Genomic DNA, 21101 nt, shown 5'->3' with positions numbered 1-21101 from the left:
TCAGCAATTGAGAATGAATAACACGGCAGTGCACTTCATTTTGTGTCGTTTTACGATTTACTCGCCCCTTCCCGCTATAAAACTTAACGTTAACTCAGAAATTACTTTTGAACAACACAAATCAAAGCTTTGTGACGAGAAAATGGCTGTGGAGCATACATCAACTTTGAAAAATTGTTAGCAGGACTGAACAGTTTTCAAAACCCCCAATCGCAATCCATTTTAATCTTCTTCAATTTTTGCCCATCCAAGCCTCTTTTTTTGTATTTGCCGTTTTACTGAAACCTGCCTTCAATGTGCCAAGGCATTACTTTTATGTTTCGCTTGCCGATGATTTGGCTATTGCCAGTTTCCAGTCGCTGAATTTGGCTAAATCTCGTGACGCAGCACCTTTTATAAAATAATTAGGATAGAACGCGCACTCTCATTGGTCAATAGCTGTGTTTAGATGAGAGTATGTAAACACGGCTGTGACATCACACGAATGTGTCGTCCGACGCGCGTTTTGTTTGGCTGGTAGGAAATAAGAGCGTGTATGAAGAAAATCTGTTTCAATCAAGAAGTAAAAAACCTTCATTTGTCGAATTATTTTTGAGAAGTTTTTTATAAAAGCAATAGAGGACTTTTTTTCCCGTGTTTACATAGCCTCATCTAAACACTCGGGGAGTTGGGAGAATTCCCGACAGGACGAAGTCTCGGGTTTGCAAAACTTTCTCGAATTCTCCCGACCCCACTCGTGTTTAGATGAGGCTATGTAAACACGGAATAGGTCATCTATTGCTTGTAATTAACTAATAGGAAAGCACAACAACTTAGAGGTGATCGTTTCGATTCGATGGCTATAATTTCTTGTTTATTTGTTTCTTTAGTTGACTGGATGACCATGGAACGAAAGACCACGGGACTTAACGGTACCTGAGCTAGATTGTTTTTACCTTTTTGGGGTTTATTCTCAGGCAAACAAAAACAATGGCTACAATGCTGTCTAGTAAGAAACAAACTGATGGGAAGTCATGAAGCTGTTGTATTCTGGGTAGCTTTCGATTATATAATGCAATAGCTTCATGACTCCTCAATAGTTTGTTTCTTACTAGACAGCATTGTTGCTATCCGTAGAATGATTGAAAGCATGTTGTTCAAACTCGTTAATAATTCGTATTGTCATTGGCCTACCAGAAGTCTCCCTTCAGGTCAGGTGAATGAGTTTAGAAACACAATTCACTACATGCACAAATCCCATAATACAGTTAATCTTGGGGGTTATTTGCATTAAAACAATGGATGTCCAGTTCACTGAAGCATGATACAGTCCCAAGAGTAATTGACTTGAATTGTTTTTATGTAAAGAACCCCCCAAAACGAATTGCATTACGGGATTGCAAGTAGTGAGTGAAACGCGACTCAAAAAAAACACGAGTTTGTAAGTGATGTCAAGCCCGTGTGTAATTTGTATGTCATTTGCATATTCACAAAGCAAGACAAGAACATGAAGATAAACAGCTTCATGTCATCACACATTTTAAGAAACGTTCTTTAAACTTAGTGCCTTTTCTGCTGACGTTGAAAGTAACGTCGGGTAAAGTTACGAAAGTCCCCAAAACAATAGGGGCTACTCTCTTAAAAGATAATTCCTGGTATTAAATGTTTTCAAGTGAAGCTATGATCCTCGCAGTTATAAACGCAGTTTTAGCAATTGCGTAGAGAAGCCAGAAATATAACGAGGATCATAGTTTCACTTGATTTCATATCCGCAGTGCAATATATGATTCATTTGATATATCATTTCGTTGATTAACTTTTTTGTCGCGTTTGAAAACCCGATGAAACCCTCGCACCTGAGTCCTTATTGCTCTTTTCACTTGGCAAAACTCCGTTCATGATAACCATCACGGGCGCTAACGCCTCAGATTTTATGAGGCAAAAATGTTACTTACGCATGCGCAGTTTCGTGAGCTATGACGAGAGATGTCGCCAATCCAAGGTCTCCGTTATTTACAGTGACTCCATATGAATCGTTACGTCTACATATGGATGATACTGATGCTAACCCTATGACATTGACAAAGTATTAAAGTCAGTCAATAAATTAATGCAGCCGTTAATCAACTAACAGAGGCGTACGACTCACCTCCAAAACCACTTCTAAATCGGAAAAACAAAAGAAACAAAGAAAAAAAAAACGTTAGTTCATATCGTACTTAATAACAATTCTTTAATGTATGATGCAAATCCAGACGGGCCGAATAACACTTATGAGGCAAAACAGTTTCAATCTATTTGCGTGGTGGAACGGAAAGCGATGGGGGTGCGTAATCTTCCGTTGATGTTGGGTCTTATAGGATCATTCAATAAGAGCATTAAATTACGAAAAAATATAGCGCCATTACCTTTTCCCCAATTTACGGGTTAGTTTGGCGCTAAAGCAATATTTCCAAACTACACGGATAACCAAATCCTTAAATGTTCTAGCTTTTTGATAAAATTGCGTTAAATGTTTTTCAGGCTTAATGCAAAGACCATTAAACGAAAAAGTGAAATGGCGTTTTGTCATTCCACGTGAAAAATTGTTTGACCGTGTATTTACCACTTCAAAAAATGTAGCATGCGCAGTTAATTGAAGTTAATGCTCGTTGCTGTAAACCATACTGGATTTATTTATTTATTCATTGATGCATTAAAAGCCCATGGAGAGTCAACAATAGGAAACAGAGTCCTTCAGTACACAGGTTGATCTCCTAGGGTCAGTGAGCTTAACAGAAAATAGACCATACAATGCACAGACCACAACACCGTAAACTCCATGCCCTGCATATCAAGATGTTTACGCTGCCGCAGTGAGAGAGCCTGAAGCGAACGAACGAGGCAGCTCTCTAATCGGGAGAAGAACACATTTTTCTTCGAAACGCAAGGGATTGTGGTCAAAGGCCCAAGGAATTGTGATTATGCGCAAATTGAGGAATTAAGATGCGCAGAAGCTTGCAGCCACGTTCCCAACTCGAAGAACGGCTATGTTTTTTACTCTTGTGGTTCATTTTCGCTTCTTTTATCCGAGTACTCAAGGGCAAAGTATATTATTTCAATCAGTCACATGAATCATAGTACTTGGCGCTTATTAAAACCATGCTCTTATCCTCAAACTTTTTTCTTTCTTTTGTTTGTTTGTTTCTTTCTTTCTTGAGTGGGGTCCAGATGAGGGTCCTGTTTGTTCTGCCCATGCTCAAAACCTATCAAAATCTCCCTTCATTTCCACTCGCGAACTGCGAACTGTCGTTAAATTCCCGCAAGTATAGTTGAACATCTCTCTTCCCCTCGGCAGCATTTCTACCATTTAGGTAAACAAGTTATAGCTCATATCAATCGAATCTGTCAGGTCGCAAGAGGGCCATACTGCAAAAGAGAGCCTGCTTAATTGACTAATCATCTTAGAAATGTAATAATTCGGGTTATGGGGATTATTTTAATAAAACTCCTCGGGTTTAATGAGTTTTTGGGATAAGGATTAGATGTGGGTCCCTACCCAGTGACAAGGATCACGTGGTCTGCATGCTGTCGTGGATCAGCATCTGAGGTAGACATTTTTTTTTCTTCGATCCAAACCTTTACAGCAGACAGCCTTGGTCCATTCCTGTCTTTACTTGAATAGCTCAGCTAAAAGAAGCAAAAGTTAAAAAGGTAACCGTTGGCAAATTCGTAAGGTTTAATACTGAAATGTTTTATAATCACCATTCATTATAATTTTATGTCAAATATAATGGTGCTCGTGTGTTTCATGTTGATCTAGCACCAGATCTAGAGGGTGTCATTCATGCTGTTCTATGCAAATAGAAATGAATTTAGGTTCATTCTTCTTGCTTCCGAGCGAGGAAAGGACGTACCGGCACTAATCCGGTGTCTTCGGTATCGCGACCGCATTTCATTTCGTTCTTAATTTATTATCACTTGTTTAATACATATCTATATGAGAGCTATCCTAGTTTGCTTTTTACTTCGATACATTTTTTTAGTCTTTTATATAATGTCCGAAGTCGAGTTCGCTGTCCGCAGTCCATGTTTAAACTGAGCGTCTGTTAACAGCCGAGTGCCGGAGTGAGAGAGTGGCAAGTCGGGTTGCTTCGCGAATCAAGGAGTAAAAGGCCGTCTGAATTCGACATACGTGTAAGGCTTTTTTTCTACTAGAACCTGAAGAAAAAGGACGTAAGCGTTGCTGGCTGGTTATCCGTGATTATTTCGGTTTAGACTCTTGGCTAACGTCTTCTCCACCTTTTCCACACCAGGGGCCGGTTACTTGAAGCCTGGTTAGCGCTAATCGTTGGTTAAGAGGTATCAGTTTCCATGGTATTTAACACCAGTTAGCGCTAACCATACTTCGAGCAACCCGGGCCAGAAAATTATTGAAGCAAGAGGGACAAAGGAAGTTTTTTTTTACATTTTCTCGCGCTTTGAGTAAGTTTCATGTGTATTGCCTCAAATTCGAATTTATCCTGCTGTTTGCTCCGGTTGCAAACGGCCTAACTGGCAGTTACTGTGACAATAGATGTTGTTTTCAATAGCCTCAGTATCATGTGACTGATGTGACTGCGTCCCGAGTACATATAACTGAGAACGCATGAAACATGGTGTCATAGCATTTGATATAAATAACGCGGAGACGAAAAGACGAATTAGAGAGACTACAGAGCCTGTCTATAATCGAAAAAGTGACTGAGCGTACCCAATGGATCTCAAGCCTTGTGACAGCCCGGAAACCCAATGGACAGCTCCGAATATGTCTGGACCCAAAAGACCTACTGCTATGTTAAAAATGGGTTCTGGCATGTGGAGCTCGATAGTGAAGGCTCCCTACTGACCACGTTCAATTCACCTTTTGGCAGATTTCGATGGACTAAGCTCTGCTCCTGAAGTATTTTAGCGGAGACTCAACCACGCTGTCTTAAAGGCGTGCTACCAATCCATGATGACAATATGATCTATGGAGACGGTTCAACAGAGGAGGAAGCCTTGCAAGACCATGATAGGAATCTTTTATAGCTTTTGCAGCGAGGCAAGGAGAAGAACCTCAAGTTAAACAAAGACAAAGTCAACTTACGCTCTAAAGAAGTAACATTCATGGGACACGTGATCACCGCTGAAGGTCTCAAAGCGGATCTCTGCAAAACTAGAGCAGTTCAAGAATTGCCAGTTCCTACTGATATGGCTGGAGTCCGACGATTCATTTGTTTCACCAATTTCCTCAGCGAATTTCTACCGAATGTGAGTGATGTTTGCGGGCCATTGCGCCAACTGACCCTCGAAGATTTTGATTGGTTTCGGACTGACATAGACGACGATGCCGTCAAACAAGGGAAGTCCCTTGTCACTCAAGCCCCAGTTCTCAAGTACTTTGATGCTTCAAAGGGTCTGACACTTCAAGGTGATGCATGCGACAAAGGCGCTGGAGCAGCTATCATGCAAGACGAACAACCCAGAGCCTACGCTAGTCGTGCATTAACCGGTGCGGAAACAAGATATGCACAAGTTGAAAAAGAAATGTCAGCTGTGGTCTATGGTTACATTGCAGTCAGATCACAAGCCGCTTAAAAGTGATACTAAAGAAACCTCTGTACAAGGCCCCCAATCGACTTCAGTGCATGCTCGTGCGGATACAGCTGTGCATTATCGCAAAGGAAGTGCTATGTTTCCAGCAGACGCCTTGAGTCGAGCATATCTACTCGATGATGAAAGCCAGAAGACTGCTGCTCAAGACTTTGAGAGCGTCAACATGATGGAAGATACCAGAATGAAACCGACCACCTTGCAGCATATCAGAGCCTACACAGAACATGATGAAGTTCTACAGGAGCTAATGAAAGTAATCAAAGCTGTCTGGCCAGATACCAAGCAAGAGGTATCACTCCTAATAACCCCGTACTTTGGAATCAGAGACGAGCTCAGTACATCAGAGGGAATTATTCTCCGTGAAGAGCGAGTGGCGATACCCAAGTCTCTTCGGCGCCAGTTGATTGATGGGCTACATTATACGCCCACACAGGTGTAGTCAGCAGCTTGGCTAGAGCAAGAGAACACATGTATTGGCCAGGGATGAGCGCTGATATCAAGCACTTCATTGAGACCTGTGACGTCTGTCGAACGTTTGACAGGCAACAGTCCAAGAAAACGTTTGTCCCCCACGAAGCATCAGATTTGCCCTGGACGAAGCTTGGATTGGATATATTCAACTTTAGAGGCCGAGACTACTTGAGCGTGGTTGACTACTACTCCTCATTTTGGGAGATTGATGCACTAGAGAACACAAGATCTGGAACGGTCGTCCAGAAGTTGAAATCCCAATCCTCAGAAGAATTCCAAGTATTCAGCCGCCGAACTTTGAACATGTGACAAGTGCCCCCACTTACCCCCAAAGCTATGGTAAAGTGGAGGCAGCTTTAATGTCGGCGAAAATAATCATGAAGATATCCAGAAAGGGACAAACTGACTCCTTTCTTGCCCTCCTGGAGTATAGAAACACTCCGACCCAAGGCATGGATAGCAGCCCAGCGATGCAGCTGTTGAGCAGACGAACGCGAGCCCTACTGCCCACAGTACCCCAGCTCCTGCAGCCTGCAGTTGACAACACTCTCTCTCAAAAGATCAAGACTGCTAAGGATAAACAAGTTGCCCACTATAATAAGGATGTCCGTGATCTTCCGAAACTACAACAGGGAGACACAGTGAGGTTCATTCCTCCTGGAAGCACATTGAAGGGATCAACAAATCGGTATACGCTCATATGAAGTCACCACTGAAGATGGAGCACAATACCGACGAAATAGAGTACACCTGCGGAAGACAAAGGAGGACTACAGTGCAACTAGATCGAGGTCACATGCTGTGTCTCCCTATGTAGAAGAAACTCAGATACCGCCGGAGATACCAGTTGTGAAAAACCCGGAATTACCAGCTTCAATCCTGATTTCATACAAGACTACCGGGTACAAAACCCGCTCTGGAAGAGTTGTAAGACCGCCTGCGTATTTAAAGGGCGCGAATTTTTTCTTGGAAATGATTTGAGCTTTGATTGATTCACTTGATTGTTATGTAGTTGTAAGTTTTTTTCCTTTGTTCCGTTTGTTTATTGTTTTTTTCTTATAAGAGAAGGGATGTAACGATAGATGTTGTTATATACCTCGACTTTCACTCTACAAAACGAGCACTGTGATTGGTTGATTCTTGGTCACGTGCCCTCGACCAAATTCAAATGTATCCCGACTGGGATACAACTCAGCAGATTATTCAGCAGTTGTTGCCCTCCGTGGATGTTTTGCTGCGATTGCTGAAGGAAAAGTCTGAATATATAACAAAGCACTTAATGTCTGGTCCCTCGGGAAACTACAGTAGTCCTCAGGACTCTCGGGAAAACAAAACTAACTGTTTCCATCAGGACCATACATTAAGTGTATATTGTTTTCAATAGCCTCAGTATCATGTGACTGATCTGTGAAGTGATCATCTGTCAAGTATCTATTAAAATAGTGCAGTTGATTTCTACATGGCGTCCCGTAAACATAGAACTGAGAACGCATGAAACAGTTACATTGCATGCTTTTCCTTTCATTAAACATTTGGAATCATCAAAGTCTCAGGCAAGTAAGTGGACGCAATGTTTATATTTTTTCAAAAAGACTTTCAACTAAATAAGAGGTATTTGCATGGAACGTGTTTTAGTGAGGCTGTCGAGACGTGTCTTGTTTCAGTACATTCAATTTGCAAACATTCAATTTGTAAATCGTTACCTCATGTCTAAGTAGGTCTATCTTGACCACAGCTAGTGTCAGTTTGATCGCTCCAATACTGTTGTCATGATACATTGAATTAACCTGGAAAGTTAAAATGTTAGCAAAAATTTAATTACGAGATCTGTGGGGTAAACACGTACTTGAACAAATTAATTTCGATCCATAGACACAAAAATTTTTGCATTAACATAAAGGTGGCACCTTAATCGAGCTAAACGTTGTCGAAAGGTCATAGTCAAATTTAACCTTTATTTACCCCCTTTGAACCATTCGCCATGGTAACGAATCCCTCTTTCGCTGCAGGCATACTTGTGTTATAGCTTACAATAATCGTGGAATTATCATTTCTCCAGGCTCCAAACATCATGCACCATTTGACTGTTGCATACACCGACAACTCGATGATCGTTTCTTTCAAGTCTCTTTCAAAGCAGTACGCAATGATACGACGTCCTTTTTCGGTCGCTTGCGATTTCTCATTGATGATAGAAATGAACGTTAATGGACCTCTTTAGCTTGTACGTTTTGTTTTCCCATTTCAGACCACATCATGTTCCCAAGGGAATTCTTTTTGTTTTTATATAAGTTATGCATTCATATGCACGTGCAGAAGACGACATTTGAAAGAGTAACATCACGTGGTCTGAAATGGGAAAACAAAACGTACAAGCTAAAGAGGTCCATTGACCTCACCAAAACCGCGTGAACGAAGCCTTACAGCCGGGCCATACTTACCATGTGAGCTAGTGTTAGAAGTGTCTCGGTTGCCTCTTGGTCATTGTTGAATTTTTGGAGATAAAGATGGTCCGCAACTATCCTGACCTCTAAGTATTTTTCTTTATAGGAGCTTGCCTTCCTAAAGTTACTGTTCCTTGTTTCGTGTTCTGTGGAGATACTTCTCTTTGCTCGTACTTCTGTGTTTCGGACAAGATAACAAAGTATAGTTAATGATGAGTTAAAGAGCCAGTACAACCAAAACAGATCGCCCCGCATTTGCGAATCAGTCTGGCTAGATGTATACGTGCGCAAGAGTCTTTTAAGTGTCAGAGCTTTTTAAAAGTTATTGCTTGTTCACCTGCTTGGGATATCTATTGTTTACACAAAAATAATCTCCCGGATAACTTTTTCCAAGCTAATTTTAACCGTGTAAAGTTTTGTCTTCTGCGATACTTCTGCGATTCTTTGTTTTGTAAACAATCTCAGGAGTCGACGCATTTTGCTCTAAACATTTTCAAAGAGGTTAATTAAGATCTTCGAATCTTATATCGTGCGGTAGAGTCATTCTGTTTCAACTTTACACTTTGCATGAAACAAGACAAAAATGAAGCAAATCGCTTAACAAACCTTTCTGATCACATTTACTTTTTACGGTATTCAAGGATCGTTTGTAAATGATGTGGGGTCGAGATCCGCCCAGCGATGCACCATGTGTTGCCAGGTGATCGGGCAAAGGCTGTATGAAGAAAGTATCCTCCATAAAATTGACAAATCCTTTCTATAAACGAATTAACAAAGAAACGTGATTTTTTTAGAGTAAGTTTCATCAACAGATTCAATCCAATCTCCCGCCTAATAATCTTTACTGTCTACAATGGTAAATAAAGGCCATTTATGTAGCTTGTTTACATTATTAACCAAAGAGTGAGAGGGCTGTTGCTTGAAGCCAGAGCGAAATGCTAGATTGAGGAGAAAATGACTTCAAAGACTCGCTTGTTCAAGAACGGAATGCGTGTGTTCACGGCTGAATTATTAGGGACTATTAGATCGGAGGCCGAGGACGAGTACGAGTTTTCGATACTGGGCATGCGCATAACGTTTGGAGTCCGACATTTATCGAAGTGCGCGTGCTCAGAACGGAAACCCCTACTCGTGGTCGTCGTCCTGCTCTTTTCAACATCACTGGTGTCTCGGAATACAGACAATAGGGAGTTGAAGCACGCGACGTTTTTATCCAGGGACGGTAACCGGAATTGAACATTTCGCATGTAAGAACAATAGTGTCTCCCAGATTTTTAACCTAATGATCTCTAATGGAGGAACGATACTTAGCAATGTAAAGGTGGTAGTGACAAGACAAGTTAAAAGGGAAAACAGCTCACTTCCGGTTGCGGTCCGTGGTTCAAAATCTTTGCGTGCTTAAGGACGGTGCCTACTAATTCAAAGGTATTTTTGCCCCGGTTTATGATTATCCGGGAATTGTAGATCTTAACAAGTGTTATTGACATCTAAAAAGAAAATTGGGGGTAACCAACGCGTTTTTCAAAGATAATTGATGAATAATATTTGTAAAAAGCTTTAAAATACAAAGCAATGTATGGCATTCTTTCTCAAATTGAAGCTTAATTATCTCTCAAAAATGCATGGTTACCCCCAATTTTCTTTTTGGATACCAAGAGTACTTACTAAGATCTACTTTCTCCGGATAGTTTTAAACCGCGCAAAACTATCAATGTATTAGTAAGCACCACGGATAGGAAATCCGAGTATCTCTAGATGCGCAGAACGTATGCGCAATAGCAATAGTAGCCACCGTCCTTAATAAAGTGCCGAACAATTAATTACGTCACAAATTGTACCGCAAATGCTGCTCCTCAAGGGAGGATAAACAGCTTCATGTATCCTAAGCTAAAAACAATGCCAACCTAGCAAATACTTTGCAAAGGTGTTAGACTTAAAGGGACACTTTGTGTTGGGTGTCAAGATTGGACCAACATCTAATTTTCCGCATTTCTGGAAACATGACATCACCAACACCTTGAACAACCTTCAAGCCCCTAGAGCAACCGCGATCATAATGAAATGAAAATCTAGACACTCTACATTAACAGGCTTCGGTTACCGTTGTAGACTGTATGCATTATTTGGGTGGAGACTGGGTTGACAGGTTATACTATAAGGAGCAATCTTTATTCACGCGGAACTTAGAACATTTACCCGGATGAATCAATGTCCAGAAATCCAACAGGCTAGACAAAAACCCTGTTTCATATTAGGTTTATTAGAATTAATATTTGAAATTCGTAACTGGTCTTAAGTGGGATAACTGAAATACGTGCATTTCTTAAATCAGCTTCGATGCCATGATCATGAAATGCAATTTCAATGACAAAACATTTCGGTGAGGGGGGGGGGGGGGTGGGGGGACAACTTCAGTTTTAAGCTATGACCTCGCAAAGTTAAACGACGAGACAATTTGTATAATTAAGGCAAACAATACAAAATTCAATACGTGTCGGTCACATAAGCAAACTCAGACGGAAACTTAAACACCTACCAAGCCATTGTGGTTACTGATAGCAACAACAGAATTGGGATCCGAGATCACGTGTCCATTAAAGAAAGCTGTGTGTGGAAGCTCACTGTATGTCTTGCTCTTGTTCTTATGAAACGTCTCCACCACCAAACCAGGCCGGAAAAGAGTACTTGGTGTGGTTAGATTTAAATGAAGCGACAATCCGAATGCTTCTATTTTATAGTATAAGACATCTGGTTTATCAGCATCTCTTTTCCAACGCGCATGCCCATGAAGCTTGTAGCTTAGAAATGTTCCAGATTCATCGGCTCGGAAAGGTCTGGTTACGTCATATTCTGGAACTACATTAAATTCCATAATTAAAAGAAAATGGTAAGTAGAAAATGTTGATTACACTAGTTGAATAATTTCATGTAGCCTATGCTTCTGAACAGTTAAGCAGGTAATCCGATAACTCAATGCTAACACTCAAGGTGTATCATTGTATTCTCCATCGTTATGAATGTCTCACTTTCCTTCATAAGCGAGTTATGCGTATTGGTAGCTGAAGGTGTTGGAAAAGCAAAGCAAAAACAATAATAATCACTTCAAATTCTAAACAAATTATGTTAAAACCAATGATGTTCCTCTCCAAACAAAGAAAATTAAGGCCTCGCAAGGAAATGGAAAATATTATATATTTTCTAAAGGCTTACCTTCTTTATGACTGTCAGCCCCAAAATATAGCTTTATTTCTTCTTTGGTCATTCCATGATGTAATTTTATGGTCTGAAAGTAAAGGGTGTTTTCCTTAGAAGTTTATGAAAGCCGGTTGCCTTATTAGTCATGGCCCTTAAAAAACATGACAGAAGCAGTCAGGCTTCTCCTGATTGGTTAAAGTGGCGGCCCTTTTGTTTGTTTTCGCGCGTAAAATATTAGTCCATTTGTGACTGTGTTTGGGCAAGACCACAAATTGATAGAAAAACACTTATCTAATTCACTCTTGTGGGGCTCGTTGTTTTGTTTTAAATTGTTTATACTGACACTTACTTGCGCATCAAACTGGGCCACATTTTCATCGATAGACCTATGTTTACGATGAAAACATCTTGCCGCGCAAAAAAAAAACAATTTTTCCGCAGATTTCAGAAATGTGTACGTGATACCTTCTCCCCTGGCTTACAAGAAGAACATTTTAACAAGATTGCTATTGCTATTCTATTTACAAAGAAACTAAATGTTCAAAAGTAGTTCTTTACAACTTTTTTTGTGTTCAAAAAGACAGTAAAGGTGACATTCACGATTCCATACCTCATTTTCAGACGTTGCCAACTTGTAACTAAGTGCTCCTGAAAACGGCAAACGATTGACAAAAAAGTCGTTTTTCATTGTCATTGACTTAGGAAAATATAGCTATGTTGGAAATACAGCTCTCAACTCTTGTAGGATTAAATCCTTTTTCGCTTTTGACATCTTATCGTATCCTAGTCACGGCAAATCTCAGCAATTGAAATTCAAAAGTTTTCAGGTTGTTGGTCAATACCGTGATTGTTACATTCGTAATAACAGTTTGCTTCTACTAACTGTTCTAAAGCTCGGTAATACAACGTTCAGTGGTTCAACATTGGATATAGGGAATATATTTAGAGCGCCTCTGTCTCGTCTTAAGTAACCGTCCGATGCTGTTCCGCTAGTAAGGCTTTAAACCATCCGATCTCGTCTGCTGAGCAGAAAAAACTGCCGCAACCATGTGATTCTCTTGATAAGAAATTATGTCGCTGCTGATATTCTTTTCCCTTGATTTAAGTTCCTTGTAAACTTGCATTTTGTCAACATACATCAACTAACTTACCAGTGAAGAATGACAAAAGACCTTGCGCGATTATCAAGGTAGCAAGCAACTTGTAAGTGATACGAATCACGGGCATTTTGTAATGAAATGAGCAGTTTTGTTTGTATTTTTAGCCATTTAAATTTATTATCAAGATCTAGCCATCTCAATGTTCTTTTTTTGCGGTGCTCAAACTGACGTTGGGTGGGTCTTAACTGTGACATTATCCTGAGGTTTTCTCTTGCGCTGACAGACAAAGATGACATCTCAGTTTTAATTAAGGAGGCTTGAAATAGATTCTCGTTTTGTCAAACAATTAAACATATTCTGTCCGTAGATACAGTTAGGGTAATCATATCAAGACGAAATTTGGCCAGGGTATTAGGTAGCCATCACAGATTTCTCACATGATATTTTCCTCCAAAATATAGTTACCATGGCAACGATGTAAGGCATTTCTTTGAGCCTTTTTAAAATCAACTTATCACCAAATTATGCTAGAAATAATCTCTAAAATATTTAAAATTCAACAAAATCTGTAGGCCAGTTTTTCAGAAAAATCAGTTTCTTTGAAATGTCTCTAACTTTTTTTTTTCACCTACGGAATTGTTTTAAATTTGAAAGACAAACGTTTTAAATTATACTAAGCTGACATGCAAAAAATGAAAAAAATTTACCGTCCGGAAGCAGAGATATAAACGAGTTAAGTTGCAAAATCAGGAAAATGAGGGGGCTACAAGATCAGCATTCACGCATGCGTCACTCGCTCATTCGAGTCCGTACGCGTCTATTAGACCGTTTGTGTAGAATTCTCGTAGTTTTCGTGAATAGGAGATGTCTATTTATATTCCATATATATAGGAATTAGAAAAAAGGTAAGCGAAATTAGCGGTTTTGTTTTATTTCTTGTGACCCATTTCGAACGATGAGCTGACGTGAGCAGCTTTTAGAATTGTGTGTGTGGCTTACGCGCGCACGCTCAGCTGAAAACCCTTTCGAGCCTCCATAAGGACGGTGCTGAATATGCGGAAAAAGCAGATCTTAACAAGTGTTATTGAAATCCAAAAAGAAAATTAGGGTAACTACGCATTTTTCGAAGATATTTAATCAAAAATATTTGTAAAAAGCTTTAAAATACAAACATTGTATGGCGTTCTGTTCCAAATTGAAGCTTAATTAATTCTCTCTGAAAAATGCATGGTTACTCCCAATTTTCTTTTTGGATACCAAGAGCACTTGCCAAGTTCTGTTTTCTCTGCATAGTTTTGAACCGCGCAAAAAATATCTCTGTATTAATAAGTACCGCCGATAGGAAATCCAAGTATCTCGAGATGAGCAGAACGTATGCGCAGTAACAATAGTAGGCATTAATTGAATCCAAATTGACTGCAAAAAATATTTGGAGAAGGGGGGAGCTAAGCGACGGATAACGGCCACCCTTTAGTCCTTATGATCACTACCCTGCACAATTTAGTTAGAGCGACTATCAATCCAGTTTCGTAAAACCAAAACCAAAACCAAAACCAAAGTAATTACTTTGGCCAATCGAAAAGGGACGGACACAATCCAGTAAACCAATCAAAACTCGAAGTTATTACAAATAGCCGACACAAAGCGCGAAAAAATGTGCACGCGCGAGCCACGATTCGTTGAAAAAGTGGCGCGAGAATTTTGAACCAATCACTGAGTGAAGTAATGCAAAACCAAAGCAATTTGCTAATTACTTTCGACACTCAATAGAAAACCGCTCTGTAGCTATTCTATTTACGGGCTTCAAAGTTGTCTTTGAAAAATAAGAGTACCCGGGGAGACAAGAACATTCGTTAATCAATCGCTCTGTTGTACTGAATTAAAATTTTATTTTTTTCTGGCTTCTGTGGCCAAAGCCGAATTTTTATTCATAATTGAATTGTTGTGGAAATAAATCATTGTTAATGGCTGATTTCGTCATTTTAGTACAGAAGAGTCAGTGGCCTTGTAATGAAGATGTTGGTCAACGAAGAGCAAGAACCATTAACTGAAATCAAGTCAAGGGCAGTTAAGAAAATGGCGCGAGTTTTCCTTTTGTTTGCTTTATTTATTTGTTTTGTCATTGACTGTCAACGTCCAACCGATGCAAAACCAACGGGAAGCGCGCAGCATTAAAAGAGCAGTTATCGAGAAACTGCCCTTTGTCGCAGGAATTCGAAGGGGATGAATCTTAAAAAATATTTTTTTTCGCGATTCTGATCTCTTATAACCAGCAGTGACAGCATTTTTCACTTTTTACGAAAGCTTTTGAAGGTAGGGAAGATTCATTTGAAATATTCCTCCATGATTCACGAGAGGTTTTTACTCCGGGGAAAAACTAGCGATATAAATTGAGGCGTCTGACTAGAAAGAAATAGAACTTCCGCGATATTGCCTCTCAGGAAAAATACTAAATGAGTTAACTTACCGGAAAGGACAGTGCTAATAAGGCAGCAGATAACGACTTCTATGGAATGTTTCTCTTTGGGTGCCATTTGCAAAGGATAACTGAAAAATAAAAAGTGCATAATTATGTAAACTTTTTTTGCAGGCTAGAAAAGATGCTACTTTTTTGAAATATGAAGGCATTCTTTTATCATTTCTACCTCAAATCAGTTCCGCTTTGAAAGCTCTGAGAAACAGTCTAAACACTGTGGTCGAATCGTCTCTCAGTAACACATAAGCTGTACTGACTTTGTTCTGAATGTACGTTGTATTTTACTTCTTTGCCTTTTTCTAATTGGTCTGGAGCCAACTACCAATAAAAGAACACTCAATAAGTAACCGACTTAATTTTATGTAGAACAATGAAATAATCAGACAAAATGAAACTTTTAGCGGGAAACTTATTGGACCGTTACACAGTAACGAACGATGTAAAAGTTCGCGCCATTTACGAAACAGATCTATAGAGTTATCAAGCCACCTATATGACACCGAATTGACTGAAAACTCCGAGCGATTATAACGGCCATCAACTTTTGCTTGACACCAATCGCAATGTTTAATGATGATTGGTTAGTAATGGGCAATCGGTGTGACTCCTTTGGTATTACACTTTGTAACAGATAGATACATGATTGATATGCATTGCATCGGTATGCGACAAGTTGTACAAGAATCCAATTGAAAAAGAAATTCTTTGCTGACTGGGCACCGTATCAAACTATTCCTGGGCCAAGAGCAGTTTACTTTTGGTAGCTTTATTTGTCATACAGTCTATTATTAGGTAAACAGAACTCAGGAGTTCTGCATGGCTTAAACAAACCAACGACCGATCAGCTTCGTTATTATTGTTATTGTGGAGACCTAAATGTACAGAAAACGGCACTTGAAAGTACAATTGCATCAAAACGGTTATTTCGTTTTAAGCACAGAATCACAGGAAACAGAGTTTAACCGTTTTCCGAATGGAAACAAACAAACCTTCAGGTTTTTGCTACTTTCCGCTAGAAAAATGCGTCATTTATTTTAAGAAATCGTGTCATTTAAAGTCGTAGTCGAGGACTGTGAAAACGTTAACACTCTGGGAGTACTCAGTAGGGCTGAGCGAAGCGAGAAATATGACATTGAAATTTTGCGACATTTCTTTAAAGTAACAGCACAAAATATTCTCTGTGGCTAAAATTTCTCCAGTTCAATATCACGTCTTACCCTTTGCAATCGTTCGAATAAAAGAAAAATGTACTTACTTGCTTTAGAAAATGTTTAAAATTTCCTTGCCATGTTTCCATTTTTTTTCATTTTATTTTGTTATCGTCAAGTATCAGTTCCGTCTTCAAGCTGCGCGTGCAGTAACTTAACTTTGACGCAAACAAAAGAATGAACGAATCCTTCGACATTGACTATAATGATATCATTGCTGTTCATAAAATAACAAGTCTTGCGGAGAACTAGCATCCCGCTGGTTAAGACTACCAGTAGTCTGTTTATTGGTGAATAATAGTTTAACGATAATTCTAGAACAATTAGCTTACTTTGATTCCAGCTTTATTTGCTGAAATTTATAGTGACTCAGTAGCCATATTTGGGGTAAACATCTGGACGAATTCGTGGACTATGACCAGTACTTTAAAAAAAAGTCAAAACACTCAGCTACGACGAGACAGGGAAACATCAACCACACGGTAGTGAAAGTAAACCAAAGCTGTTCTTGTAAAACTAGACGCTTTGTGGGTGGTCGGGAAAAGTGAGCAAGACATCGAAAAGACATCAAAGATGTATCACTGAGGAACAACACTGCACGAAGGCTAGCCAGGGTCATGGCAATCATCGATAATTCTGATCAAGTTGACTACCAGTCGGGCAGTGAAATGACATCTCAAATACCCACAACTCGCTCCTTTTTGACCTTGGAACTAATCCGGAGGACGAGAGTTCAATTCCTATCCCTGGTCAGAATTTTCTAATGTCCTTGTTTGACTTCATTACGAGGGCTAACCCTCATGTGGATCATATGGAAAAAAAAAACTTTCCGTTGTTGAACTAGAAGTGTTGAAGTGCTGTTTGAATAAACGTACGCCTTCTTTTTACACAAAAACATAGCCTGCAAAGCAGGCGTATTGTTGTTTTGGGAAGAATTATCGGCAGACATCTTGGATAGCGAGACTAACAGAGGCCTGAGGCGAGTCAAGAAAATCGAACTCAGTGAGAGGAGGACAGTACAATCCTCTACCGGCTGTGTGCTTTCAAAATGGCGGCCCATTACGAACAAGCGTACGCCTCCCAAAAAAACGCTTGCTCTGCAGGCTAACAAAAACACTTCAGTACAATATAGTTGTCAAGTCCAGTGCATGGCTACCGTTAACATTCCTTCCCCAGTGCCCTCACTAGTGTGGCCTGGAGTCGATGCTACGTGCGACTTTAGCTTGTTGGTCCTGTACTTTAATTTTTTCCGAGAGGATTTTTTCTGGGTTACGTACTCCTGTTGTCTCCTCTTGTCGAGGACAAACATCCGATTTGATTGGACGTTGTTGGAACGACGGGTGCTCTTCCCAATTAGTAGAGCACTTGTGTTCGACTGTGTTATCATTAGACTTAAAAGGGCTCTGTCATGCTAAATTTGTTGCTTTCAGGAAAAAAAAAACTGGGTAAAAATCTAAGTTAATACTTAAGCTCACACATACAACATTCCTGACAACCCACTGACAAGATATGAAATATATTAATTGCACAAAGAGCTATTCTTATTTAATTTTTGGCGACTTTCTGCGGACACCATCTCCAAACGTGAAAAAAAAAGTGACCAGTTTTAAGGTTTAATCCATTTTCATTCTCTCCATCCATGGATGCAAATAACAAAGAATAGCTTCAGTGCACTTCAAATGTTGTTGGCAACAAAACTAGACCGTTATGTGTTTTTGGTCTTGATTGTTGCAAAGACGTATTTTAGTGTTTTGAAGTTTGACTGAAATAGCGTGACACTGTCCCTTTCAGTAAAGTGATGGTGATGATGATGATGATCTTTGACCCAGCTCTTTACAACCACTAATTTAATTAGATCCCTTTTGGACGCAGCTCTATTAGTTTTAGGGTTAGGGTCCATCATTGATTGGTTGTTTGTTTTCTGAGCCAATCCCGAGAGCCGTTATAGTAGCTGCGTACCGACGCGATCTTTGTAGGTTGGTATTTCATCTGGGCATTTCCAGTCATATCAGGTATACCAGGGTATTTCTGATCTTTCGCACAACTGATCATTTGATAGATTTTCGAGATGCCTTATGACCGATGTTACCATGTCTGTACCGCCATACCGACGGTACACCACTTTTCAATTCTATAAGAATTTGTAAAAATTCTTTAGTGTGGAACAGGAGCGCTGGCCATAATTAAGACAAAGAAATAGAAAGCAAAACTGACTAAGTGGACTATTAAGTGTTTATTGTCGGTAAAAAAAGCTGTGACAATTATAACCATCCCCTAAATTATTGGAAATTCAAATTAGTTTCTTTCGGACCAGTAATGATGACAGTTATGAATGAATTTTTATTCGGCGCAATTCTTCTTTTTGTTTTAAATCCATACAAACAATGAAGTGCCGTGGTCATGATACCTCACTGGTGAGTGGACATGCATGCTTGAGAGTATTTTCCTGAAGTCTCTATAGGTTGAATTGGAGTAAAAACGTCTATGTGGTATTACAAACTGAGGCATAATAGAAGAAAAGATTTTGTCGCTGTAGAAAGTGGATCGATCAATTTTGAATAGTAGACTCGCAGAGAGGTTTGACTTTCGGAATTGGTGTAAAGATCAACCAATCTTGCATGTGTATGACTTACCCACCTTCCTGTGTAATTGAGAGGAACTTTATGTGTTAACCAAGCAATCCTTTCAACAAAGATTACTCAGATACTCGTTCAGCTCAGGAAAAAGGCGATCTACTCAGTTAGCAAGCTCTGTCTTTTGTGTGAGAGGTATGGTTGTCACTTTGTAGCGAACAAAGATGGATAACGGATGTTTAACTAGTTTAAAAACAATAAGCTTTAAAAACAATCAACCTTTCAAAGGTGAAATCTTATCCAATATAAAAACAATATAAATTGCTGGCTACTTCACTATGATAAACACTCTTTATCGGTGACTTTCCACTTAGAAAAACAAAAACATAAGCCTACAATTGTAGCACGGTCAAATATTTTGTACGCCTTTCCGTTGTAGTCTTATTTATTATTTTAAAAGACCCAAGATAACAGCCATATTTCTACATGAATGGTGAAGAGATCAATCGTTGTATATGCTCTTACCTACATTTTGTCGCATATGCAGTCACAATGGTTTTGCGCGGATGCTGGAATACATGAAGTAAAAAATATTGAAAAGAATTGAAGCGAAGAATTCACTGTCGTGGATGAAATAAAAGAATTATTCATGAGCTAGCGTGAGATGAAAATTGGATCGTGTTGAATTTTGGATGAAGTTTATCCTTTTCGTGGTACCTTAATTGCAACGGTTTGTTCGCAATTTCCGTCATTGACTGACGTCTTGTAAACAAAGTAACTTCATTGAGGTGTCAATTTATGAGAGAGAATAACTTCCCCTCAAATGATAAAGAACGAAGGGTGATATAAAGTTATCTCTTTTTAACTTTGTTGTAGACATTTGCATGGGAAGTGCTTTTAAACTAAGGTCTTGTTTCGTATCTTGTTGTTAGTCTTTTTTGTTGAGAGAAGTCATAGATGAAATTGAAGTTACACACATTAAAAATGTAAAAGCAGTCTTTGGTGAGGAGCCAGTAATATATATTTTCTTTTTTATCCTGACAAAGGGCCAGTTTTAAGGAAGGAATTAGTCTGATCAGAGTACATGTGTAAGATTCTTTGATGGAGATAAACGGTACAATTCTTATTGGCATTCTTTATTCTTGTTGCAAAATGACTTTGGAAAAAAATACCAGTAACCTACCAAATCAGATTCATTTGTTAACTCAGATACCGCGAATCTTCGAAGGAGATTGCATCGGTTTATTCACTATTGTAAACACCTTCTGATACAGATCTTCTCGACAGATATTGTATTTATCTGTTAACATCATCCCGCATATTCGTGTCTTTCAGACGAGCCGTCGATAGTACTTATTCACCAGATAAAGATAAATCCTGAATTGTCACTGTGGCAAAATAATAAGTGGAAGTAATCCCCTCTGTTGTATCAAGTTCTTTGCTTGTCGGTTGTTCCAGCTGCCCACAGTGATTTTAGGGAGATTTATTATCACGTTTACTTGAAATAGCAAACGAGAGGCCGCTTCTTCCACAATAATAATTTTCTTAATCTATAGCTTTCTATCTTGTCTCTCTTCAGTTTTAAAAAGTTGTTGGATATTCGTAGATAACAGCTGAAACACAATCCGACAATAAAACGTTCCTTGATTTTTGGCAAAACCCATCAGCCTAAAGTTTGTCGTTTTTTTGTGAACTTGATCCGGCTTAATCTTTCTACTGATTGGGTGATATTGAAAACTTGGCATTTCTTCATTTGCATCGTCAGTCCTTATCAGTTGTTGTCAGAGTAACTACTCATGAAAGTGCCAATGAATAGCGGTGGTCAATTGAAAGCCAAGCGAGTATTTACGAGGTCGTTTTTTCAAAGATGTCGCCAAAGGAAGCGATTTGTATTTTGTCTTTTTATTTTTTTAATCTTCGTTGGTGTTCATCTGAAGCTCTATATTATATGGTATAAAGGAGTAACCTACAGCTTGACTTTGGCCTAACTTCAATTCTTCAATAGTCAGTGATACGAGAAAGAGCGAGGAATTCCATTA

General features: G+C 39.3%; 1 protein-coding gene across 1 annotated transcript in view; it reads right to left on the bottom strand.

The window, feature by feature from the left end:
• The window catches only part of LOC138028506 (A disintegrin and metalloproteinase with thrombospondin motifs 6-like), a 38075-nt gene extending 18415 nt beyond the window's left edge, over nt 1-19660 (bottom strand). Inside the window, exons 1-11 of the mRNA XM_068876072.1 lie at nt 19588-19660; nt 15273-15352; nt 12316-12353; nt 11721-11793; nt 11047-11366; nt 9117-9267; nt 8508-8686; nt 7770-7853; nt 3518-3648; nt 2129-2142; nt 1935-2049 (exon numbers count right to left, since the gene is read on the bottom strand). Of these exons, the coding sequence (XP_068732173.1) occupies nt 1935-2049; nt 2129-2142; nt 3518-3648; nt 7770-7853; nt 8508-8686; nt 9117-9267; nt 11047-11366; nt 11721-11793; nt 12316-12353; nt 15273-15339 (1172 nt within the window). The 5' untranslated portion in view covers nt 15340-15352; nt 19588-19660. The remainder of the gene's footprint in view (nt 1-1934; nt 2050-2128; nt 2143-3517; nt 3649-7769; nt 7854-8507; nt 8687-9116; nt 9268-11046; nt 11367-11720; nt 11794-12315; nt 12354-15272; nt 15353-19587) is intronic.
• Nucleotides 19661-21101: the final 1441 nt, after the last annotated feature.

Source organism: Montipora capricornis, chromosome 13 (genome assembly GCF_036669925.1).
Source record: "Montipora capricornis isolate CH-2021 chromosome 13, ASM3666992v2, whole genome shotgun sequence".
NCBI classification, from domain to species: Eukaryota; Metazoa; Cnidaria; class Anthozoa; order Scleractinia; family Acroporidae; genus Montipora; species Montipora capricornis.
This window is presented reverse-complemented; position numbering and strand designations above follow the sequence as displayed.